Source organism: Pinus tabuliformis, chromosome 1_1 (genome assembly GCF_031772625.1).
Source record: "Pinus tabuliformis cultivar Carrire ecotype Pingquan chromosome 1_1, CPIR1, whole genome shotgun sequence".
NCBI lineage: Eukaryota > Viridiplantae > Streptophyta > Pinopsida > Pinales > Pinaceae > Pinus > Pinus tabuliformis.
In genome coordinates, this window is record NC_142297.1 from 405,060,221 (window position 1) to 405,083,786 (window position 23,566).

The 23,566-nt window shown below is 36.7% G+C and overlaps 1 protein-coding gene across 1 annotated transcript in view; it reads right to left on the reverse strand.

Annotated features, from left to right (window-relative positions):
• Positions 1-3,635: 3,635 nt before the first annotated feature.
• LOC149213388 (uncharacterized) overlaps positions 3,636-23,566 on the reverse strand; it is a 29,123-nt gene continuing 9,192 nt past the window's right edge. The window contains exons 2-3 of the mRNA XM_089390748.1: positions 3,986-4,549; positions 3,636-3,893 (exon numbers count right to left, since the gene is read on the reverse strand). Of these exons, the coding sequence (XP_089246874.1) occupies positions 3,722-3,893; positions 3,986-4,549 (736 nt within the window). The 3' untranslated portion in view covers positions 3,636-3,721. The remainder of the gene's footprint in view (positions 3,894-3,985; positions 4,550-23,566) is intronic.

Here is a 23,566-nt window from a genome sequence, read left to right on the forward strand (position 1 = left end):
GGACACGATAGTTTTCAGTCCATGGTATTGGATGTGATGGTTTTCGATACATGGTATTGGATGCTTTGGCATGTATAAATATGTATTATAAAATTGAAAGGAAAATAATGAAAAATCAAGCTAGTAGTCCCAGTTTTGGGATCTAAGGGAAATCTCTATGTATATGTGTTTTATGTGTAATGCTCTCGCATAGTTTATTTTCTGTGTTTTAGAATTCGTATGAAGGTAATTTTTGTACGGGGTTAAAACCTACATATACATCTCAAAAAAACATAGTGGCTGAGTGAAAGAATAGAACATTAGTTGAATGTGCTCGTAGTATGTTAAAAAGTAAAGGACTTTCTAATAGTTTTTGGGTTGAAGCCATTAATACAGGTGTATACCTCAAAAATAGAAGTCCTACAAAAATATCATGAACACAAAACATAATTTTAAGCAATTTATGGTTTTAAACCTAAAGTTAATCATCTAAAGATATTTGGATGTAATGCTTTTACTCATATTCCTAAAGATGATTAGAGAATATTAGATGTCAAAGCTACCAAATGCATTTTTATTAGATATTGTGCTGATCAAAAAGCATTTAAAATGTATAATCCAAGTACTCATAAGGTCTTTGCAAGTAGACTCCGTTATATTTCATGAGTATGCAGATAAACAAATAGAAGAAGATGAACATAATGTATGGCATATAGTCCTTATGACTACTTTAAAGAAGAAGAAGAAGTTATGGAATCAGCTCAAGCTAAATAAAGCATGAACATTCCAGGAGGAATTTCAAGAAGTCAAAATCCACAAAAGTGATGAAGGCACTCCACAGAGAAGAAGAAGAGGAGAAGGTACTCCACAATGAAATGAACCTCTAAGAAGGTCGACAAGACAAATTCAAACCCCTATCAGGTATAACTATTATGATTTAATGTCTCAAGTGATTATTGTTGTTGAGCCTTTAAATTATGAACAAGTTAAAAATCATAAATAATAGAGGGATGTTAGAAAATAAAGTCCCTATAGGATCAAAATGGTTGTGGAAAACAAAAGTTAATGCAGATGGTAGCATAGAAAAATATAAGGCAAGATTGGTTGCAAAAGGTTATTCTCAAAAAGAAGGTATAGCTTATGAAGACACTTTTTCACTAGTCGCAAAAATGAACACAATCAGAATAATGATAACATTGGCCACTAAATATGATTGGAAGCTACATCAATTAAATGTGAAATTGGCATTTCTAAATGGGGATTTAAAAGAGGATATCTATCTTGTTGAACCATAAGGATTTGTAAAGAAGGGACAAGAACATCTTGTTTGTAAGCTAAAGAAATCCTTGTATAGACTAAAATAGGCACCCAGATCTTGATATGAGAAAATAGATAAATTCTTCTTTCAACAGGGATTTAACAAAAGCAAAAATGATGCTAATTTGTATATCAAGTCAAATAGAAATGGAAATATAGCATTAGTCTCTATATATGTTGATGATCTAATAATAACCGAGATTGTTGCTAAATTAATTAAATATATAAAACGGAAGTTATCACAGGAATTTGAGATAAAAGACCTTGGACGAATGCACTATTGTCTAGGTCTTGAAGTATGGAGAGATAATGGAAGGACATTAATCACACAAAGAAAATATACAAATGAGGTACTAAATACACTTTATATGAAAGGATGCAAAGCACTGAGTTTTCCATTGGAACAAAAGATCAAATTGAGAAATGATGATGGAACAAAAGAGGTAAATGGAACATTTTATTAAGAATTAGTGGGAAGCTTGAATTATCTCAATACCACTAGAACAAACGTTTCTTATGCAATCAACATACTTAATCATTTCATGGCTAAGCCTCGTGAAAGCCATTGTATAACTGCAAGATGGGTCCTTCGATATTTGAAGAGAACTATTAATTTTGGTATTGAATATGTTGAATTAACAAATCATTCTTATTTCGAGTGGGTTGGAAATCCACCTGTAGATACACGTTCAATATAGGACGAGGAGCTATACCATGGAGCAGTGAGAAACAACCAATTGTTTCCTTGTCATCAACAAAAGTAGAGTATAAATCTCTATGCAATGTCACCTGCGAAGCAATATGGTTCAGAAGGATACTTGAAGATGTTGGAAAAATACAAAAAGGACCTACATTAATCAAGTGTGACAACTAGAGCACCATCAAATTGGTCAACCATCTTGTATATCATGCAAGGTCAAAGCATATCTGGATACGCAACATCATTTTGTAAGGGAGAAATTCCAATAAAAGGAAATTGACTTAATATATTGTAATACAAATGAAAATGGGGCTGACATATTCAGTAAGCCTGTTGGGAAGACTAAATTTGAGATTTGTAGAAGTAACTTATGTGTTGTAGAAAAACAAAATTATGTTGTAAGCTTAGTTGACACTTAGACGAGCAAATATATCAATTAAGAATATGTATTGTGTTATAGTGTATTTTGTGTGTTTGTCATATAGTTGGAATTAAGGGGATGTTAGGAGACTAATAATTCTAGCGTACCTTTCACCAACCTCATTAAATGAATTAGATAGCGGATTTTGGAGATAAAGTCTCGCCACTTTTGAAGAGTTCACGTATCTTCTTGAAAGAGCCATTGTCACCCACAATCTAGAAGATCTAGAAGCTTCATCTTCATATATAAATATTCTTTATTAGCAATGCGAAACATCAGCAATGCAAAGTTCGAGTTGCTCAATGTTCAAACTAATTGGTATGGTAAATGATTTCAAAATAACTAAAACTAGCAAATTATGAATCAGCATATGCTAGCAGCACAATAAACTCCAAACATATTAACTTCAAAATTATAGCAACTCTAATTAAAATTCCCAACAAATTCAAATTCAAAACTATAAAAGTTACCTGAAAAGTTAAAAAAATAAAAATAAATGGCCAGAGAAAAAATAAAAAATCATTAATAATAAAAATATGAACGAAAACACACATTACTCCAATCGGATAAAAATATACGAAAATGTTTACCCACTGACTTCAAAATGGCCACTGACTTGTATCCAACTCGATCTCTGTGTGCAGTCAAGCTAAGCATGTGTTTATTGAGAATTAACTTCGGTGACGAAGCCGATGCTCTACCTGTGTATCCACTGATGGTCCATATGACCTCAAATTATGATAACAACCGAAAAAATAGACAATGCAGTCGTCTTAAAGCTTTTATAACCTAATGAGTACTCCCATTAATAATCAGAATCAGAAATTGGAAACCCAATGGCTTTTCCATTGATAACAGAAGTGAACCACTTTGTCTAACCAAATATGTTGCGATACTAAAATATATATGAAAAACAAGGCATCTCCGACGGAGAGGGGTGAGTCAAAAAGATGCTTTTATTTCGAAATCTGCAACTCGCAAACATTAAAGATTTCGAAATATTTCACACCCATATTCTTCCCGTAACATAAAAGCAATTCCATTAATAACTAAAAGTTATGTTTTATAAATGATTGACATATGATCATCCTCGGAACACAAACATAGTTATCAAGTTTGGCGGTATTGGCCCCCCAAAAAATTAGTAAATTCGCCAATTCCATTTGCAGTTGCTAAAAACAAGGAATTCCGTGTAGTAGAGAATATTAAAGTATCATATGAAAGTGTCAAAGAATGGTAAATTCTATTGGTAAGAATTTGTAACATCAATTCTTTTTTTATATTAAATCTTTATACACCCATTTTTACCATATCCAATCGAAATCGAATTTGGGTAAAACAACAAAGCGTTCCCATTCCCATTCGATGCCGCTAACATTGTTCTGGCATTGTTTTTCAAAAGTTTTGCTCCATCGTCCCTTGCTTTTGTATTTAACAACTTCTTGCACGATCATGTCGACCAGTTTCCCCTCGTCACTGAAAAAAATGTTTACAATGAAATTACTAGTAAGAAACGCCTAAATAGATAAATGGTAAAATTAAAAAAATGTTGCAGGTGGGGGTCTCACCCATCATATGTCTCCAGCTTGAAACCGTCCCTCCCTGTAACTTCCATCAGAGCCTTTCTCCATTTTTCAATGGTCGACGACTTGTATCGCGGTCTTTCTTGATGATTTTGAGGGTCAAATGTTTTTTCCTCTTCGAGCAACCGCAGGGCTTCAGCGTATACACCGTTCGTGCCGTCCACAGGATTCGACCACATCTCTGTAGGGTTCAAATTGTAGAAAACTGGAATAATGATCGACTCGGATTGGACCATGAGTACAAGCTCATCCATACACCATTCTGATTCTACATAGGCTGCAGAAAAGATGGCAACATGAACAGGCGCGCCTTTAATAGCGTTTTCTATCACCAAATTTATTCTGTTTCCTTTCTGCATCTCCTCCTTGTCAAAAAACACTCTCAAACCGTAATTACGAAGACGATAGTACAGATGGCTGGCCAGTGTGTTCTTAACATCCTTGCCACGATGGTTGAGGAACACATCGTAGGAATAGCTGGATGTTTTGTGTACACGTTTCATACTCAACACATGTTTAACGACATCATGGACCAACCGTCCCTCGTCACTGAAAAATTTTCACAATATTATGGCCGGTTAGAAAAATGTTATTTAAATGAAGTACTTTGAGAGATATGTAAAAAAACAATAATGAACTCATTATAATTATATAATGTACTCCTTTGAATTATAATTAATAGTGAATTAATGTGTGTATATCATTAGAGATAGAGATACATAGAGTGGGACCAACATTTTATATGACGAGATCTTTCAATGAAAAGGTGTCTTTTAAGCAGTATGAAGGAGATGTCGAATTCTTTTCATGTTTATGACAAGATCTCTCAGTGAAAAGGTGTCTTTTAAGCAGTATGGAGGAGATGTTGAATTCTTTTCATGTTTATATGGATATGGCACATGTTTAAAAATATTTCAATATTATTTATAAGTAGAATATTTTAATATTAGCATCAAATCTTTGTATTATATATAACAATTAAATGTTAAGGAAAAAAAAATTATATTAAAACATTTAAATAGTATACTGCTAAACACAAGGGAGGTGAAATTCTTTAGTTCAACATGGAGTTCACACAGGGTGTTTGTATGTCTATCTATTCATAATATGGATTTAACACATGGTGGGTGTGCATATGTTTGTGTATTAAGAACATGGGTTTAAAAAATGGTGGGTTTGTGTGTGTATGTGTATTAAAGACAAGGAGTTCAACATGGAGTTCAAACATGGTGTTTGTATATCTATTTATTCATAGCATGGAGTTAACACATGGTGGGTGTGCGTATGTTTGTGTATTAAGTACATGGGGTTAACAAAAAGTGGGTATGTGTGTGTATGTGTATTAAAAACGAGTTAACACATGGTGGCTTTATGTGTTTGTATTAAGAGCATGGAGCTAACATTGTGTGTATGTCTATTAAGAACTAGAGTAAATCCATTTTATCAAATTTATCATGAGTAGAGAGGGATAAGATGAAAATATTTTTTAGATTGAAAAAATCTCGAGGAAAAGTTTTCACCTTTAGGGATTTAATCCCTTGAAAGCTATGATATATCTTGAGTTAAGATGAATTTAAAGTTGATGTGTTCTTTCCTAGAAATTTTATCTTCTATGTCTATAATTGCAAATTGTATTACTCAATAAGTTTAAAGGAATTATAACAAACTCAATAGACTCAAATAATTGGAGAGAATACAAAATTGCAAAGGCATATTTGAAATGATATAATATAATATAACTATATGATGACTTGGTAGCAAAATAATATGTTTTCATTTTGGAACAACATTATTTCGATGAGTGGTTGACCTTTTATATGTCAAGTTATAGATGGAGGGTGAAACATAGCTCAAATATGGAATCCTCTCTCTTTTGTCACAATCGAGGAAGAGGATTTGTGTTTCTCCCATCGAAGAGAAATCACAGATGCCAATTTGGCTTGATTGAGAGAAGAAATTATAATTTGAAACTTGATTTTGCAAGCAGGTGCTCAAAATTCAAAGTGCTAGAATTTTGTTAAAATTTGATTCAGATCGAAGAGCTCGTCACTCTGATTCCAACAGTGTGAACGACACTCAAATTCGAGCTTGTATGTAGAAGTTAGAGCATGTCAAAGTTCATGTTTGACTTGCTCACATGACAGGATTGGATGATGTGGCAAGTTCCATTAGCGAATCGGGAGGCGCCAAGTGGCAGGCTGCCATTAGTTCCCGCATTTTCCAAATCACACATCAGCAAAGGGTGGTGTTACAGAATCGGCCCTCTGTAGGTACCGGGTTGTGATGTGATTTCTCACATATCACAATCACAAAGGGGCTAGTATTTACGAAGCTGCCCTGACAATAATCCTGGTTACAATTACGAGAGGGTTCCAGACCCAATATTTTATCCATTGTGATTTAAAGTCATGGCAGGTCTGTGTTATCGCAGAACACAGGTTGGGTTGATACGCTGATGGTTTAAGCATCGATTGTGATTGTGACGAGGCTCTGAACTTGATATTTTATGGACTAGGTTTAATAATCCCGACGGTCCACAGTTGTATGGGTTTTGGTATCCACCAATGGAAAGTGTAGATTGCGATATGTGATGGGGTTCCCATATGCGATAATATATATGTTATGTTTAATAGTCCCGATGGGTTTTCCATATCGTAGATTTCTTGAAGCATGGGTTGGTTTATCCATCGATTGTGAAGGATCCCAGACGCGATACATTTATAAGCTTCAGTTAAGAGTTTCGTCAAGTTCGCCGAATCACAATCACATATCGCCTGCTTGGTTGACAATCCAGAAGACCGCAGGACTCCGCCGATTGCGATTTGCGATGGACAGTCAGTGTCGACACACTATGGCCCATTGCGCAGCAAAACTCTCACTTGATTAGCAGATTTTTGAAGCGAAATTGTGGGTTCATGTCAAATGTGGAGCAATTTGTGGAACAAATAGTGGGAAAATAAGGGGAAGTCATAACTTCTTCATTTTTCCACCAAATTAAATTCAAAAAGAGGCTCGATAACCATTTTTGAGCATTATGAACTGAGTGGAGCAGGTTTCAAAAGCATTTTAGCATTGTAAATACATATTTTTACACTTTTGAGCATAATAGAGAGGCCCAAGACATTGGAAGTTGGACCAAGGAGATGTTTTTGATAGTGTTCTGTACATGTTTATGTTGTTGCTCAGTTTATAATTTATGTTATATTGCTCATAAAATTAACATAAAAACTCTTCATTTCACTTGCAAAAATTCATGAATCCATAAGCATAATGAAAGCATTTTGTTAATAATCTGAGGAAGGTCTTAGCACTACAAACTAATATTCTAAATTAGATCAATTTGGTATTAGAGCCCTAGGTTCGCTTTGTGAAAGAAGGATTTAATTGTTTTCAAGCTTATGTCATGCTTACAAGGTTAAGACTCAAAAAAGGTGAAAGAAAGCTAGTTGGAAGCCCTGAAATTGGGTCAAGGGGAAGAAGAGAAAGGTTGCAACAATCTCCAACACCAATTCAACCTCAAGTTGCAGATGAGACTCCAGAGATCATGTCTCATGAAGGAGAACCTATAAACATGACAGAGGATGAGAAGACTTTCAGAAATGATTTTTTTGATATGCAGAGATGGTGAAGGTCCTCTATGAAGAGAGGAATACAAGGTTGCAAGAAAAAAGTTCCAAACCTACCAATAGAGAAGGCTCTTCAAGAGGAGGTAATAGAAATGGAGACAAAACCCCACCCTCTCCACCATCTACTTCATCTTCTTCTTCACAAGCGTCTTCACCCTCTTCCACTAACACAACCCTTACTCATATCCATCATCATTCTTCAAAAGGAACTGGTAAATCACCTTTTTTAAAACTTGATGTTAAATTCGAGTTGCCCATGTATAATAGTGAAGTGAATGAAGAGAATCTTGATAATTGGATTCGTCAGTTGGAGGTCTATTGCAAGATTGAAAACCTTCAAGAGGATGACATAAAGATTCAGTTAGCTTCCTTGAGAATGGAGGGTGCAACACTAATATGGTGGGAATCAAAGACCTAAGAGGATATTAACCAACACAATAATATCTCAATTTCTTGGAATGAATTCATTGCTACAATTAAAAGGCAATTCTACCCTCTAGCTTATATGCAGAAAATCATCATGAATTAGAAGAACTTTAGAGAGCTTAAAGGTCAAAATATGCAAGACTACACCCAAGAATTCAGAAAAAGGTCTTTGATGTTAGGTGTAGATTTGCAATCACAGGACACTTTGTTGAAGTACATAGGGGGTTTGCACATTTACCTTAGGCATACTATCTTAATGTTTCATCCCAATAATCTAGATGATGTGTGTGTGCAAGCCACTCATCTTGAGGAAAGAGGGAAAAACACCCGAGAAGAAGGTAGTAAAAAGTTGTTTAAGGGTAAAGAAAAAGAAAAGGATTTGAAAGGGAAGGCAAAGAAAATGCATCTATCAAAAAAGGAGAGAAAATTACATGCAAACATTGTTCTAGAGAGAGTCACAATGAAGCTCATTGTTGGAAGCTTCATCCTGAAATGAGACCAAAAAAAAACAACAACAAAGGAAAACATAAGACAACTGCAGCCACTCAACAAGATTTGGGATCTGATTCAGGTGATGAAACTAAAATCATAGCCATGGGGTTAAAAGGAATATAATCCATTTCTAGCATTAGTTCTTCAAAGTCTCAAAATGAAACTCCAAATGAAAAGAGGAGAATAGAATTGTTTCACATAAGGATGGTCTCAAAACATAACAAGATTGATACGCTTTTTGATAGTGGCTCTCGAGCCAATCTTATCTCTGAAAGCATTATCAAGAGTTTAAATCTGGAAATTATTCCACATCATAAACCGTATCCACTTGGATGGGTATGTGACAATGCGAAATTGTAGGTTACTAGAAACTGTAAACTGAGATTTGCTATTATTGCAAATTTCATAGATGAAGTGGAGCTTGACGTTGTGCTACTAGATATCCGTGGCATTGTTTTGGGTAGCCCATACCTTTATGAAAAAAAAAACTATCTTCCATCAACATGAAAATAAATATCATTTATTAAAAAAATGGAGTAGAATATATTGTGAGAGCTCACAGTAAGAAAACAAATCTTTCACTTGTTAATGCAGGGCATATGAAAGAACTGGTGAATTCGAGCAAGAATTTTGTGCTTCTCATGATCAAACCCAAAAATGATGTTGATAATGAAGCTTTTAAAGGTTGTGATTTGAATTTGAAATCTGAATTGGTTGACGTAGTTAACCAATATGACAAAATGTTTGAGGAACCAAAGGGATTACCTACCAAGAGAGGAATCCAACACGAGATACAGTGGTAGCAAGATTGTCCTCTTCCTAACATTGGCATGTACAGGATGTTAGTGATGGAAAGTGCAGAAATTAAGACACAAATCCAGGAGTTGTTGAATAAAGGGATCATCAAACCATCTTCCTCGCCATGTGGTTCACCTATTGTCTTGGTGCTAAAGAAGGATGGAACATGGTGCATGTGTGTGGACTTTCGTGCATTAAGCAAAACTAAGATAAAAATCCATTACCCACTACCTCGAATACATGATTTAATGGATCAATTGAAAGATGAAAAGTATTTTACTAAGCTCGACGTAAAAAGCAGCTACCATCAAACTAGAATAGCTGAAGGAGACATCTGGAAGAAAACATTCAAATCAAAACAAGGTTTGTTTAAATGGCTAGTTATGTTGTTTGGTTTATGCAATGCTCCTGCTACATTCATGTGTGTGATGAATGATGTGTTGAGGCCATTTCTTGATGAATTTGTCATAGTCTACTTATATGACATCTTAATTTTTAGTAAATCCCATGATGAGAATGTCAGGGATGTAAGAAAAGTACTTGATGTCATGAAAAAAGAAGAGTTGTATCTTAACATGTCAAAGTGCGAGTTTGGAAAGACTTCTTTAGTTTACTTGGGTCATATTGTTGGAGGAGGTGAATTTGAAAATATATCCCTCCAAGATTGATGTTATTGTAAATTGGCCAAGGCCCAAGACAGTTATAGAGGTAAGAAGTTTTCTGGGAGTAACCCAATATTGGAGGAAATTCATTGCTAATTTTTCTCTTATAGCAGCTCCTTTGCATGCATTGACAAGCGTGAAAAAGGTTTTTCAGTGGGGAGGCAAACAACAAAAGGGCTTTGATGTGTTGAAGAAAAAGATCAGTACAAATCCCGTACTCACACTTCCAGACTTGAGACAATCATTTGAGATTCAGACATATTCTAGTGACTATGCTATGGGTGTAGTGCTCATGTAGCATGGCAAGCTTATCTCTTTTCATTTGGAAACTTTTAATGGTGCAGTGGTTAGATATCCTACATATGACAAAGAATTGTATGCATTGGTGCACAATGTGAAAAATGGAAACACTATTTGATGGGTAAGGAAACAGTCATTCACACTGATCATCAACCATTGCAATACATGCAATCATAATCAAAGTTGCAGCAATCAAGGAACTTTCGATGGATGGGTTTTCTTCAACCATTCCAATTGGTAATTAGGTATAAGAAAGGTATCTACAATAAAGTTGTTGATATTCTTTCTAGGCCTATTTTTAGTGTAGCTACTTTACTCAAGCATAGTTATGTTTTACATGAAAGTTATATTAAGAAATATGCATCAGATAATGACTTTCAATATGTTTATGCAAGATTGGGTCAAGGTAACCAAGTGGAGGAATTGGATTATCATTTGCATGATAACTTCTTGTGTCATTTTGGCAAGCTTTGTATTCCATAGGGAGAAAGAGTTAATATCATAAGAGAGGCACATACTTCTCATATTGCGGGTCATTTCAGTGTAAGTAAGATGATGGTACATCTATGGAGGTATTGTTATTGGCCTCACATGCTTGAAGGTGTGTCTTGTTTTATTAAAGGATGTTCATTATGTGCAATCAGTAAGCGTAGAAATAGGAAGTTAGGATTGTACACACCACTTTCGGTTCCTACACAACAGTGGGAGAGTGTTTTTATGGATTTTATAGGAGGTCTTCCATTGTCAAAAAGAGATGTTGATTATTTGTATGTAGTTGTGGATAGGTTCAAAAAAATGTGTATTTTGATTCCATGTAAAAAACAAGTTACAACTGGACAAACTGCTCAATTATTCTTTTAGGATGTTTGGGTGCATTTTGGGATGCCCACATCCATTGTTAGTGATCGAGATTCTTGCTTTGTTGGGATTTTTTTGTCAAGATTATGGGGATTCATGGGCACCAAATTGAAAAAGAGTACAACCTTTCATCCATAAATAGATGGTCAAACAGAGGTAGTGAATAGAACAGTGATACATGTTTTGTGTGGGTATTGCAGCAAGCTTCCTAAGTTGTGGGATGAACAGTTGCACTATATTCAGCATGCTTACAACCGAGCCAAACACTCTTCCATTCAAACTTCGCCATTTGAGACATGCATGGGATACTTGCCTAAATCTCCCTTGGATTTTATTTTTGCCAAAGTTGTTGCTATTGAAGGTCATAGCAACATAGACAAAGCAATAAAGTTCATTGAACAAATACAATTAGTACACCAAAGGGTTCAAGAACATCTTGAGAAACATCAAGGAAAGTACAAAGCAAGGCACGACAAGCATCGTAAAGATCACAAGTTCCAAGTTAGTGATGAATTTTGGCTTCACATAAACAAAGAGAGGCTCCAAGCAGAAGGTAAAAAGGTCAAACCAATTAGATATGGTCCATTCAGAATTTTGGAAAATATTGGTAACAATGCCTTCACGTTGGATTTTCCTTCATATATGAAAATTTATGTTGTTGTTAATGTTTAGAATTTCAAGTTGTATGAGCCTCCTTTGATTGAATATCAAGGAGAGAATATTCAAATTCCATCTATTGAATACTTTTCTCCAGAATTCCTTGATGTGCTTCAACAAGACACTATACTTGACAGAAGAACAAGGACAACAAAAAGGGGAAGTATTGATTATCTTCTAGTGGGGCTCAAGGCTAAAATTCCATCAAAAGCTAAATGGATAGAGGTTTGAAAGGTAAGGGAACTATAACCTCACCTACTAAACAATTGAAAGTGATCCTTTTGGGGTCCAAATGGCTTCTAGCGGGGAGGAGTGATCAGGTGCTCAAAATTAGGCTCAAAAATCAAAGTGTTAGAATCTTGTTAAAATTAGCTTCAGATCGAAGAGCTCATCATCCCGATTCCATCAGTGTGAATGGAACTCAAATCTAAGCTCATATGCAGAAGTTAGAGCAAGTCAAAGTTCAGGTTTGACTTGCTCACATGGTAGGACTGGATGACGTGGCAAGTTCCATCAGGGAATCAGGAGGTGCTAAGTGATAGGCCACCATTGGTTCTTGTATTTCGAAAATCACACATCATCGAAGGGAGGTGTTATAGAATCATCCCTCGGTAGGTACTGAGTTTCGATGTGATTTATCACATATAGCAATCGCAAAGGGGCTAGTGTTTACAAAGCATCCCCGGAGTAATCCCGGTTGCAACTGCGACAGGGTTCCGGACCTGATATTTTATCCATTGTGATTTATAGTCTAGATGGGTCCGTTTTATCATAGAATGGAGATTGGGTCCATACGCATATGGTTTAAGAGCTGATTGCAATTTCAACGGGGCTCTGGACCCGATATTTTATGGACTAGGTTTGATAATCCCAGCGGGTCCGCAATTGTATGGGTTTTGGTATCCATCGACGGAAAGCATTGATTGCGATATGTGATGAGGTTCCTGGATGTGATAATCTATATGTTATGTCTAATACTCCCGGTGGGTTCGCCGTATCGTAGAGCATTTTAAGCATGGGTTGGTTTATCCATCAATTACAAAAGGATCTCGGACACGATACATTTATAAGCTTCATCTAAGAGTTTCATCGGGTCTGCTGAATCACAATCACATATCTCCCGCCCGCTGCACAGTCCAGAAGACCGCGAGACTCTGCCGATTGCGATTTGTGATGCGCAGTCGGTGCCGACAAATTATGGCCCGCCACATGGCAAAATTCTCACTCATTTAGGTATTTTTGGAGTGAAATTTTGGGTTCCTCACGGATGTGGAGCAATTTATGGAATGAATAGTGGGAAAACAAGGGGAAGTCATAACTTCTTCATTTTTCCACCAAAATGGATGAAAAAAGAGGCTAGATAGCCATTTTTAGCATTCTTAACTGATTGGAGCAGGTTTTAGAAGCATTCGAGCATTGTAAACACAAATTTTTATACTTTTAAGCATAATAGAGATGCCCAAGCCATTGGAAGTTGGACCAACGAGACGTAGCCTAGGAGGGGTGAACTCCTTTATCATGTGCTTGTTGTAATGTGCTTTTGATGATGTTCTGTGCATGTTTATGCTGCTCTTCAGTTTATGGTTTATGTTAAATTGCTCATAAAATTAACATAAAAACTCTTCATTTCACTTGCAAAAATTCATGAATCCTTAAGCACAATGAAAGCATTTTGTTAATCATCTAAGGAAGATCTTAGCAGTGCAAACTAATATTCTAAATTAAATATTTTGGTTTGGAATATTTGATCATTTAATAAACTTGGAGAAAGAGGAAACTAAACTGCTAGAAATTGGTTTTGGATCAATCTTCAGAGTAAATGAATTTTGATGGAATTAAGATGAATCAATGATTAAATATGGGGATCAATTTAAATAATTGCATGGCTTTGATTGCATCGTTGTGATGAGGGATTTGTTTTGTCTTATTTTTATAGGGTTTTCAACATCATTTGTTAACTTTTATGATGTAACATACTTGCACAGTAGTCAAAGCTTATTCTCAAATCGTCCCACTTAGATTTTGTGCACTACAAGCAATTCAGATTTTCAGGGTTCACAAACTTGTAATTTATCTTTACCCTAACCAATAATCTCTTTTAGGTTATTTATAGGGAAAGCCATAGGAAATTACCATTTATTTCCCAAAATGGGCATGTAATATATGGTGGCATAATCATAATGGTGCAAGTTGTTTTAATGGAGAATCCTTTAGCATTTTTTTTATTTTCACTCTCTAGAGAACTCATGCCCTAGCCTATTTTGTTGTGTTCTCTACCATGCTCTATCCCTGGGTCCCTTTAATGGAGGTAAAATTACACATGTGGAAAAGGAATTAAATAATACAACTATGAAAGAGATAGACAAGGTCTACATACCAATTAGAGATGAAGAACTTGGTAAACATTGAGTAAAAAAATTTATTGCATATTAAAATATTAAAAATAGCTTTCGTTAAGAAGAAAAAATGTTAAGGAGGATCTTTAAAGCTGCAACAAGGAGGGTGTTACACTAAAATTTGTCACCATGACTATTTGCAGTTACTATGTCTCCATCAACTGTCATACTATCCTCCTTGGCAAGTCTCATACCTCTGCTCTCCATGTCAAACTCCAAGAAAGAGAGAAAGTCTTTAAAAATCTATATATCTCTGGGTACGCAGTTTCTCTTAGCCTTACCTGCATGTACGCACCCCAAGTTCACAATACCTGCGTACTTGTACGCTCTGTCTGTAAAGGGTAGTGTGCGTACTCCTGTAAAGGTCAAAAGATGCAAGTTTCACTCCAAAAAAGTTACTTGTGGTCATTTCTAGAGCATTCTAGAAGCTTGTTTGACGTGTATGGAGCGCCTCCAGATGGTTCATGTATCCCTATGAAAGAGGAACTTATCCCATCAAGAGGGGAGATATCCCATTCAAAGAGGGGCTTCTCCCATTGATGGTGGACCTGAATAACTTCCTCTAGAGCACTATAAATACAGGCATTGGGCCAGAGGGAGGGGAGGTTGAAAGCTGAACATTCCTAAGGGTAGATGTTGCTAGAATTAGGACTCCCTTCTAAAGCTTGAGAGGAGAGATTCCCATCCTTTCCTAGCCTTATTTGGAAGTGGGTGAGCTGATCAAAGTAAAGGAAAAATCTTGTTGGACCCTAGGAGGGACCTGCACAACACCAAGGCTCAGGTTGTAATGGTTTCTTTTGTTTCCACTTAATACAAATGAACTCATTTTTCTCAACAGATTGTTATTCATGATTTGTTTCATATACTCCTTGGTCTGTATGATGGATATCTGTTATTTTATAAGTCTATCAGGTGTTATTTAATCTTTTGGCTTGTTAGTGAATGCAGGTTTCGAAGAGAAGGAGGAGCTCATCCAGATCGGCGAGGCTGGACTACTACAAAGCGTTGGACTAAAGGTATGTTAAAATCACCTGATTACTTGTATTCTAAATGCATGTTTAGAGAAAAGTAGTGTTTATTTGTCTTGTTTGTCACTAGAAAGCCTTTGCTTCTAGGGAGGTCGGTTTTGTCCGCAATATCGACTCTTACCGCCTGACCGAGGGTTTAGGGATCTTCACAGAACATTGAGGAGGATGTGATGGACATTTTGGAGGATCCTTTGGAATGCTAGTAGATATAGTCCAATATAGTGACCAATTCTCATGAATATGTGTGTGCCCCTTTAAGTAAAATTCAAATGAGATCATATCCATTAGAGGAAGAAACCATGGAAATTCTTGATGAGTTGTTGATATCACATTTATATGGTTACACATACAATGACATTATTTTATGTGAAGGGTCTCTGGTTGAAAAAAAAATCATCTATGGGGATTCAATATGAGGAAAGGTATTTAACAATAAATTACTTCTCGACAAATCCAATGGATTCTGGAACACACTTTCTCTACACATAATCGAACAAAGAGTTTCCATCAACACATGGAGCAATTATTCATGTAGTAAGATCTCGTAACAAAGTTTAACTACATTCAACACTAGAATAAATTAATTTCATTTTTATTTCAAGATGGAAATGTTGGTTGTTTCAATTGGTAAAGTTCCATTATAGTTATACAAGAGCAAGATTTAACGAGCAAGATATCATCCTTTGAATCAAATGATTTAGGATTTTAGAAGTTGGAGGGTTTGAGACTTGGAAGGGCTAATAAATCAAAGAAATATTGAGAGTGCATTAAGAAAAATTAGGAGGTAATAAGCCTACAATTGGGTGAAAACATAAAAATACATGAGATTATGGGTTTAGAGGACTCAACATTAGTGGTTTTCTTCTAAAAAAAATTTAATGGAATGTGATACTTTAAAGGCCTTGATGAAGTAACACTTTGAAGTGGAGGTAGGATACACTCCTCAAATACTCATTGTTGTAAAAGGGTGCATTGTATGGACACTTACATCTACATCAAGGTCAATAAAATGATATATAACTAGTGGAAGGGAAGTGGGGATCACAACCTATGCTATGATTAAAATGACACTTGGATTTTGATGCTAGATCATTTTTATCAACTTGAATGGAACATTTACGAGTCTAGATAAGACATAGAAGGTTCCCCCAAATTTGATGGTCAGATGATAATATTATGAAAATGTGCAATGATTTAGGTATCTATTATGAGGTGGATAAACCTTATTGTAATTACAATTATATGGGGATGGCTTAGATACTACTAGGAATAGATTTAATAAAAGGTTTGGTAGATTCGATAACAACTAGAAGAGAACTAACATTTTCTATCAACCCAATCGATTATGAAGGCATTCCATTTAACTGTGGAAGATGTCATATTCATGGTTGTCTAGTGTTACCTTTCTAATTCCAAATATAAGGAAGCTCTTGGTATGAAAGGATAAACAAGGTGTTAATGATGAAGGTTTTAAGGGTTGATCTAAGTGGATATTGGTATCCACCCTCCTATTCTACTTGGACCCCCATCATTGTTTCTTTCAATTTTTCAGTTTCCTTAATTGTAGGACATTTTACTATTTTTAGCAGTTTTTCGGGTCTTGAACTTTTGGAGCTGTTTTGAGGCCCTAAATGACGTTTTTTTTCGAAAATCACTGGTGGTAAATATGGGTTTTCAGCTTGATATTTGTTGTTAGTGGTTTTAATCCTCGAATATATATTTCTAACTAGGTATCGTGTGCGTCAAACAGAGATCATATGCCAAAGTTACAACCCAAGGAAGTTTATGTACCAATTTATCCCAATGGGGCCCATAGTTTGTCGTTTCATCTCCTAGGGTTAGGTTTTTGGATGCTTGAGGTTTTCCATTGTTTCTCAATAATAAATAGTCCCTCAAGCCTCATTGTAACACAGTTCAGAGGCATGTAGCCACCACATCTCTTCTTAGAGATAAGCTACCATCGCCTGAGCTAGCCTTATTTCCATTTTGCTTGTAAGAATATTTCAATATCTGATATTAATGAAATGAAGTGGTATTTGTATTGCATCTCTATATTTATGGTTATATTTGTAATTTTTTGCGTTCCTATTTAAATTCAAATTAGTGGTATTAGAGTGGTCTTCCCTTTCTCTGTTTTTCTTTGCATGTCCCCAACAAGTTTGGGATATGAGGAGTTAGGGCTCAAACTAGTTGAACCTTTGCAAGACCTACCTCACAAATCCCTTTAGCCTCCCATGGTGGAAGAAAATAAAGATGATGGGGCATGATATCCTTTTAAAATGTTGCTTGAAGAAGCCCTCGAGCGATAGAAGAACACGATGATGGACAACAGTCGCCTAGATCCTTCAACGCCTACCCAACAATGACACATCTACTTCTAGTGGCTACTCTGGAAACACCACACCCTTTGAGGTACAAGTTAACTTTGAAATTTCCATATTTGAGGGTTAGATAGATGTGGATGATGTGGACAAATGGTTAAATCTACTAGAAGGATATTTTTCTATTCATTATTTTTCCAGTCGGGAAAATATCACTTTTTCTCTGCTCAAAGCCACCCCCCACATTAAGGAGTGGTGGGAAACCTACTGTGAGAACAAGGATGAAAGTATGCACTCACTATTTTCAGCCGCACCCACTTGGGATTTGTTCTGGGATGTCATCAAGGAGTAGTACTACCTTGTCGGGAGCTATGAGGATAAATACATAAAGTGGACCACGTTGCGACAGGGAGGGGATTAAGACCTGCTAGAGTTTAAATTTTTTTTCATACCCTTCTCACAAAGTTGGGTATCGGGGATTCTGAGAAACATTTGGTACTCAAGTACTGCAGCTGCCTACACAGGTACATCCAAGATGAGATGGAGTTCCTAGACATCTCTCACTCGGCATGTGTACCGATACATTGTGAAGATCCAACAGAAGTTTAAACAAAAACAGTGAGACTTTGGATCTACGAATCTGAAGCAAGGGAAAGACGCCCCCAAAGCATAGAGAAAAGGGCAGAGCCAAGGCGGGGTGACCCAAGATAACCCGTTGAAGCTGCAAGAAAAGAGCAACACCACGAAGACATAGAAGGGCACGGGAAAGTTGTGTGAGTTTCATAAGAGCTCCACTCACAACACAAGTGAGTGTCAGGCCAAGCAGTCGTTGGTGGCCGAGCTAAAGGTTTCTGAGTCCGACGCATGTTCCGACTCTAAGTCAGAACCTTGCTAGCAGGATGACAAGGGGAAGCAGATCATTGACGTCGAGCCCATCTCCACCATGGAAACCACCAAGTTCCAAAATATCGAGCCTAAAGATCCAAAAGAGGGAAACGCCTATTCCACTCGCAGATGTGGGTGAAGGGTTCTCCACCACAGTTAATTGTTGACAACAAGAGCCGAAAGAACCAAATTTTAGCAAAGTTCATGAAGCGGCTGATCCTACTGACTACAGTACATCCACAGCCATACACGGTCAGGTGGATCCACCAAGGATGTGATCTTCGTGTCAGCTAGCAGTGTCACCTTCCCTACAACATCACGCCCTTCATGGATGAGGTATTGTGTGATGTTGCTTCTCATGAAGTGTGTGATTTATTATTAGGTCACCATACTTATGGGAGCAACATGTTGTATATGAGTCTAGACCCCACTCTGTTATTATTTATTTGGGTACTAGGTTATATAGGATATTGGAGGTAGCCCCACTTGTTGGGTCAAGAAAAAGGTATGTTTTCTCCTTAGTAATAGCTTTATTTAGCACTCATCCTCACATGATTATCTTTCTTTATGGATAAAAGTAGAGGAAATAACTATTACAGTTGGGTAAAATTAATCAGTAACAAATTAGACGAATATAAGCAGGAAAAACTGATTTTTACTATCTTTATGAGAAGAAGACGTGAATTGGACAATAGTTGTTCAATCGATAGAATAACAGCATCTCATAAAGGAGAAAGACAACGTTAGAGGCAAGACAACACAACGAAAGACCGGGCAGACCAATAATATTTTATGTCAGGAATATATTGAGTATTGAAAAATCCTCAAGATCCCATGATCCTCGGGATTCACTTTTATCTATTTAATTTTCTAATTGTTATATATAAGGCCGAAAGGCAAACTGCACGACTAGTTCAGAAATTCACAGTTCATAATTATTCTTTTGGACATACAATATTGTTACTTTGCTGATGTTGTAACTCTGTTATTCGTGTTAATGAAGAAGACTACATTTAAATCATAATTATATTCTGAGTATCTCATAGTGGAGACTTCTAGCAACTCTGGGCCTAGTCAAGAGAAGATCTACTGCTTTGCGTGTGCTATGATATTTTCTATTTTATTCTTTACTGTTTGTTAATGTTAAGTTAAAATCATTTTGATTATCGTGAGGATTCAATTTGCTTTTGTTGTTCATTCGAGGTTCAAATTTAGCCATGTGTTATATATGAGTAATGATTTTGGTTGGAATGGTTATGTTAGTTCCAGCATTAGATCGTTGATTCATTCCAAGTAATGTTATCATAGATTTCTGAGAGAGAATTGATCGCTTTCCACAATATAGTTATTTGTTGTTCAAATATCATTTGTTGTTTTATTATCATTTGTTGTTTAATTATCAGTTGTTGTCCAATTGGGATTCGTTGTTAAATTATCATTTGTTGTTCAATTTTCGTAGTCTCTTTAATAATTGAGTGAGTTAGTTTCAATTCCATTTAAGACTACCAAGTGTGATTCTTTGTGGTTCTATTCAGATTCATTTACTTTCATGATAGGTTAAGTAGAATTACAAAGTATGTTATGATTTTCTTTCAGAGTTACTTATTTCATAATTGTTTCGATTGAGTTTGAAAACATAGTCATTACTAATTGCAATGATTTGTTATTAGCTAACCTCTGAATTCACTGCATATATATTGTTGACACTCTTGAAATAAAAAAGACTCGTCTTGGGTTGACAATTAATGTAGGAATTAAGATTGCCTGTAAAAAAGACATCTTAGTGCACCAACATTTTGGCGTCGTTGTTGGGGAGAGTGTTTCAAAGTGATTTCCTCTGTATCTTTTTGCAAAATAATTGCGTTTACAAAATGGGAGGTAAGAACATGTGTACCTAGCAAGTAAATTGCTTGCTTACCAACCCGCTTTTCAGCAAAATCTTAGAGGTTAAATAGGAATAGCTTTTTATGAATGACTAGGAATAGAAAGATAGAAAAAGATCAGAACCCCCCACCTAAATCCAAAAAACCCAAGGGATCGATGAACCTTGGGAGAACGACATTTATAGATGAAATTTTAAGAAAAGAAGAGTCTCAAGTATCTGGAAAAAGTCCTGTTGCAATCCCTCATGCAACAGGCTCACCATCTACAATTTACACTGAGATTCAAAGCCAAATTGGAGGATCTGTGTAGAGACTTCATGTTACAACAAATTTACATTATGATCCTCTACAAGAGGGAAATTCATGTAACTTAAGAGAGGAGAGGGAGAAACCAGTGGAGTTGCTAAGACAGGACCTCAGTTGTCGGAACAAGGATCTCTTGTGATCCCAGATCTAGGCAGTGTTGCAAAGCCAACCCGGATTGCTAATCCTCTGCTTAATCAAAAAGCACCTTTGGAAATCCCTGAAGGATATTGGCACATCTTTGACCAAATGGAAAATCAACCACCTCAAGGTGAAGCCTTGACATTGGAATACCCCATAATTGACCAAGTAGCTAATGCCCCCATGAAGGTTATTCCTCTGCAAAGCATCCCAACTTTTCATGGGATGATCACAGAGGATCCTGATGCCTTCCTATTTGAATTTTATGTCCTCTATAGAGGGTATGACTACACCACTGACCCTCAAAAGCTAAAACTATTCCCTTCTACTCTAAAAGGAGTAGCTTTAAGATGGTTCATGGGTTTGGGTGGACGTACTATTAATTTTTGGGATGATATGAAGACTTCCTTCCTCACAAGATACTAGGACTTTTGCAATACTAGGGAGCTAAAAGATGAAATATTTAAGATGGTTGCAAAGGATAATGAAACTCTGGAAGAATACGTCGAACATTTTAATTATAACTTGTGGAGATCTCCACACACCACCTTACCAAAAGAAGTCATAAGAGCTATCTTAATTAAAGGAATGAAAGAAGAGTGGATAGAAACTCTAAACTTAATGGGGAAAGGGGATATTTCTCAAGAAGATTATGATGAAATCATTTGCTTGTGTATCAGGTGTTCATGAGGAAGCACGCGCACAGGAGCAGGAATTCGAGATCCCATGAGCAGGGAATCGAGCCCACGGATGTATGGAAGATCACCCTTAAATCCAAGGAAGGCCTTTTTGAATGGTTGGTTATGCCCTTTGGGTTGACAAACGCCCCTGCCACTTTTATGAAGCTAATGGATGACATATTGTGGCCCTTCACCATCTTATTCATGGTGGTTTATCTAGACAAAATCCTCATCTTCAGCAAGAGTTAGGAAGAACACTTGCAACACATTTGGCAGGTCCTTCAAACCCTTCTGAAAAACAAAATGTGTGCCAACTTGGAGAAATTCACCTTTGGCATGAGCCAAGTCCAATACTTGGGTTACATCATAGATGAGCATGACGTGCGTGTGGACCCAACCAAGATCCAATTCATTCACGATTGGTCAGCGCTGACCACTCTAACGGAGCTTCGCGGCTTTTTGGGTCTTGCAAATGTTTATCGGATGTTCATGTTGTGATTCTCCCATATCACTTGGTCATTTAGTCAAATTACTAAGGGAAGGGTGAAAGAAAAGTTCTCTTGGTCCAAGTACCAATAGAAGGCGTTCATTGAGTTGAGGCAACACCTCTACTCTGTACCGGTACTCACACTGCCAGACCTGCAACAGCCATTCGAAATCAAGACAGATCCCTTAGACTATGCTATTGGTGCAGTCCTCACCCAACACAGGAATCTAATGGCCTATCATAGTGAGAAAATTTCTAATACAACTCGAAAGTACCACAAATATTATAAAGAGATATATTCAATTGTGTAGGCTTGCAATGGTGGAAGCACTACATTCTGGGGAAGGAGATGGTTATCCACATCAATCACTAAGCTCTTCAGTTTATACAGACATAGGGGAGTTGCAAAATGATCGCAATTAGAAATGGTCTACATATCTGCAACAATTCCACTTAAACATTTAATACAAAAATGTCAGCACCAATCATGTTGTAGACCCCCTCAGCTGGACCACAGTGGAAGCACTAACTACTGTTCTCAACTTTTGTGGTCAAGAGACCTCTAGATGGCTGCAATTATACAAAAGTGGTCCAGAGTTCACCTCCACATAACATATGCTAGTAGATGGAAAGAAAGTTCCTGATTTCCACCTCCATGATGCATTATTATGTTACCTAGGCCACATTTGTGTTCCTTCAAGCGAGCGTGCCAATATGATTTGGGAGGAGCACTACACTCGAGTAGCAAGGCACTTTGGTGTGGAGAAAAATATGGTTGTATTATAAAAGTACTTTTATTGGCCCAAAATCCGACTGGATTTTGGGAAATATATCAAATCTGGCACTGCCTACATCATTGCCAAGCCAACCATCAAGAAGCAAGGCTTGTACACTCCTCTTCCTACTCCTAGCTAGCCTTGGGAATCCATCTCCATGGACTATATGTCGAGCATCCATTCTACCAAGCATGGTAACGACTGTGTATTTATGGTCATGCACATATTTTATAAGATGGCTATATTGGCAGTCTACAAGAAGAGTATCACAGCAGGGGACACTATCAAACTCTTCTTTGAACGAGTAAGGGTGCATTTTGGGATCCCACATACCATTATATCGGATTGGGATAGCAAGTTCCTAAGCACATTCTAGTCAAGCCTCTGGACACAATTAGACACCAAGCTCACAAAATCGACTGCCTTCCATCCTTAGATTGATGGTTAGATGAAGGTCGTTAATAAGATGATAGTGCACATACTCTGCATGTACAACTCCAAGCATCCTCGAACCTGGGATGAGAGTCTTCCATATGTGCAACACAATTATAATAGAGCTCTCCATAACTCGACTCGTCACAGTCCATTTCAAGTGGGTCTCGAATTTCAACCATTATGTTTGATTGATGTTGCCATGCCTCATGCGACTACACGGACCAAATCCACACATGTATTTCTGAGGCTGATAAAGGGACTAGATTTATTGAACGCATCCAACGCATCCATTAGCAAGTCCACGACATTCTAGAGAAATCAAATGCCATGTACAAGAAACAACATGATTAACATTTGGTGCCACACAAGTTTCAGGTTGGTGACAAAGTCTGGTTTCATTTTCAAAAGGAAC